A 3,933-nucleotide genomic window follows, 5' to 3' on the forward strand; every position below is an offset into this window, starting at 1 on the left:
TAGATCGTCGAAGTTAGCCTGACTTAGTTGGAGAAGCACTAAGTGGCACATGATATTGACTAGTCTAAAAGAGTCATCACGTGACATATAGCTTTTGATGCAATGAATTAACTTGATATTGTTTTTTTTAATTGTGTTTATGAATTGCAATATCAAAAATGAAAATTTTGGTCTAGAATTTTGGGATGTTACATATTTTTTTTTGATTTAAAATGTTATACAAGATCTTTGTATTTCCTACTTATAATAGTGGCCTACACTTATGCCAATCACGTATCACTACTATTATCAGAATGGTTGCAATAAATGAGATATACTTGTATTGGCATCAACTTAAAAGTTACAGGATGAACCAATGGGCCTATGACAGACCGACATAAAGAAAGAAAACTTATTCTCCAAGATTGTATAGACAATAACAAAGCTTATGAGAAGAGATGCTTTGTTGCCACTTCGGTTTACAAAATAAAGACCGTGCTTCGGTACTTCTGAACGAGACTATACATCTTTGGTATTCTCTTCGTTTAGATATCTCTAACTTTCGTTGAGACCAACCTTTTACTTTACTGTAGGGCGAAGCTGATGCTGCGCTATAGGACAAAGCCTTGAATGGGCTTTTCAGAATGTTTGGCTATTAAGAATAGACTCAAATCTCAATAATTAATGTTCACAGTTGATAGTGTCATATTCTGAAAGTAAAAATGATTTAACTCAAAACTTAGGAGAAAATTCTTCTAAGAATAATGAAGAACTTAGTTTATCTATATATCAAGCTCTACATGATCAGGAGACATCGTCAATATATGAAATTGTTGAAATATATCCAACAATTTGGAAGGTAAGACGTAAGTTATGCTTACAAAGTTGTTGTAGGTAGCAATTGGCTACATGTAAACATCAATCTAGCAAAATAATATTTAAGGTGGTTACTCGGAAAAGAAAAATATACTAGTTGATGTGCTAGCTGTCATATACAATCAACTGGTTTGCTTATATTAAACAAATAAAAACCTATTTTGCATGAGATATAAAATTATTACACTATGCCAAAATTTTAATACAATTTTGTATTAAATGTAAAATTTCCTAAATAAAAGAAAATCTAGAAATATTATGAAAGGCAAAGTTGAAAGCTATTTTGTATTGAAATAAAAAAATAAAATTATATGCCAATTGATATTTTATATGAAATATAAGTTTTCTGAAAATAATTAAGAAAAATATTTAACTACACTAACAACAAAATCACTATATTTTGGAAATTAAATTAAAACATTAGTAGACATCATAAAATATTTAAGCTCAAAATTGGATTTTCAAATAAAGATTAATTTTCAGCTAAGATCACAAAAAGAATTTCATTTGAACCGGATTAGAGATATCATTAAGGTATAGAAAACATCAAACAAAACATCAATATAATATAAAATATCATGATGTAGTCTCATTCCATGTTAACCCCAAATAAGTTGGGCAAACAACATTTATTATACATACTTAAAATCATAAATTAAACATTCGTAAACTCTAGAATCTAGATGCATTACGAGTTCTAACGAACGACTCGACCAACTCCTGCTCAATGTATAACCAGAACCATCGATCTCTGCCCGAGTAGCTTCAACAATTTAATTGATTCTGCAAATATATACAAATATTTTATTAGTCTAACTAACTTCAAGAATATTTCTAGTAATCCAATGACATTTGTACTCAAAGACTACATGAAAGATTCACATCAATCTAATAAAGGGCGTTATGCATGCAGGTGAATCGTGATCAATGATGCAACCGAGACACGTTATGTGTTCTTTGGTAAGAGAGTATAGTAATTTACTTTGTGCAGTCAACGCTTGGTGATATAGTGAATCCCAAACTAATGCCGCAGTTTCCCGGAAGTGATTTAGCGAGCCCTGGATTTGGGGTTATGCTTTGCGAAGCCGACTTGAGGCATTTACAAGCCGCTTGTTTGTCAGCAGTGGTGCTAGCAGCTGTCGCAAGAGCTTTAGCACCCGAGCAACATGCAGGTGGAGGCATCCCACTCCCACTCCTGAGGTAACTCACACAAGGTGCTAGATCCTGGATGACTGTACTGCAAGTAATCACAGCATCGGAGGAAGATATGAACAGGAGAAACATTGACCCAATCGTGATTGCAATCAATGGGGCAACTTTGGTTGAAGCTTTCATGGTGTAGATTGAAGGTAAGCGAGTAGATTTGCTGAAACTTAAAGCGTGTGAAGTGAGTGATTTTTTGAGTTGATTTTTGGTTATCTTTATAAGAGAAATTGAAGTAGGGCACTAGTGAAAAATAATTATTTTACGTGAGTGATTGAGTGCAAGTAAAATCGAAATGTTTTTCTAAACTTTTGGGTTTCTTATTTGTGTTTACAAAGTCAAACAGATTTATAGTTAAATAATGAAAATGTAATGAAGAACAAGTTAGTTTGTCGATCATGTAAATTTTGTCTAAGTACATATATACGTACAACAGTACAAATCCATGTTTGCATGCATGTATACAACCATAATAAACATTGAGCTCCCTAAAAATTAAACGTATTCCCAGAGGTAAGCATGTAAAAAGAACCAGTACAGAACTGGCAATTTGGGAACCGGAAACGATCGTACGATGTGTGCCACCGCGCACGTCCGAAAAAATAGTTAATTAATGGATCAGCTGGTAATAGATGGGCTTTTACACTCCTTTGTAGTTTACCGACGATCGAGACTAGTTTCCGAAATCCTTTGTTTTATTATTTTTCCTTTGGTCGACAATTAACGAGTCACACGAGTCAAAGAGGCATCTGGGTTTGTTGATAAACACGCATCTTCGGTATATTGTTTCTTTTATTCTTTGAAGTTAATTTCAAGAAATTTGGGTTTACCAACGGTCGAGCCTAGCTTCCTAAACCGTTTGTGTTATTACTTTTCTCTTAGTCGTCGATTAACGAGTGACGCAAGTCATAGACGCATCTGTGTTTGTTGATATGCATCTTTGGTTTTTTGTTTCTTTTGCTCTTTAAAGTCAATTTAAAAATGATATGTTATTCTATGAAGTTAATTTAAGAATCTTGGCCGGTTAACTGTTAGGGCCGTAGGACTGGTTACCACCAATCCATCGAAAAATAGTGTAAATACTGTGTCACGTCATCATCATCACCAACCCATTAAAGACACGAAATGGTTACCACTAATAATATGTTTTTTTTAACATTATATTAAATAAAAAAACATCATTTATACCATAAATAAATATTTTTAGTTTTTTATTTTTTGTAACATTTTATTAAATATAAAACATAATTTATAACGTAAATATATATTTTATTTAATTAATTTTTGTTACGTTATATTAAATAAAAAATATAATTTATAACATAAATAAATTTTTTGAAATCACAAAAAAAAAAAAAATCCAGTTTCATTAATTAAAAACATAAGAATTTAAAACCTAAATTACTAAAATAAACATAAAACATAACAAATAAAAAATTAAGCTACTTAATTAAAAAACATAAAAACTTAAAACACAAAAACACTACACAAATACTACTTATCGTCATCATTATCCTCATCGTCCTCATCCGCCTCGTCGTCATCGTTTGCATCCTCATCGCCCTCATCGTCATCCTCTTCGTCTTCATCGCCATTTCCCCCTTGGGATTGTCTTCCTCATATGTGCTCGGTCAAATAATGACGTAGATTATGATGTGTTTCACGATTTTGTATTTCCAAAACTCTAGAGAAGTATGCCGGGATGCCAACTTGTATTACTACAGGGGGATTAAGTATATCGTTCCCGCTATATGAACAAATAGTCGTGGTCTCTTTTCCTATTATCATGTTATGTAAAATAACAAAAGCAGTCAACACCGTCGTCAGTTTTGCCCTATCCCATGTTCGAGCTGGAGGTTTGATTATGTGCTACTT

The 3,933-nt window shown here is 32.5% G+C and overlaps 1 protein-coding gene across 1 annotated transcript; it reads right to left on the reverse strand.

The window, feature by feature from the left end:
- Positions 1 to 1,419: 1,419 nt before the first annotated feature.
- Positions 1,420 to 2,255, reverse strand: LOC111917371 (non-specific lipid-transfer protein 8). Its single transcript, XM_023913063.3, has 2 exons — positions 1,838 to 2,255; positions 1,420 to 1,638 (listed from the first exon to the last, which is right to left on the reverse strand). Exons 1-2 carry the CDS (start codon positions 2,188 to 2,190, stop codon positions 1,629 to 1,631), a joined length of 363 nt encoding a protein of 120 aa, XP_023768831.1. The 5' UTR covers positions 2,191 to 2,255; the 3' UTR covers positions 1,420 to 1,628.
- Between the last annotated feature and the right edge of the window lie 1,678 nt (positions 2,256 to 3,933).

Source organism: Lactuca sativa, chromosome 1, assembly GCF_002870075.4.
Source record: "Lactuca sativa cultivar Salinas chromosome 1, Lsat_Salinas_v11, whole genome shotgun sequence".
NCBI classification, from domain to species: Eukaryota; Viridiplantae; Streptophyta; class Magnoliopsida; order Asterales; family Asteraceae; genus Lactuca; species Lactuca sativa.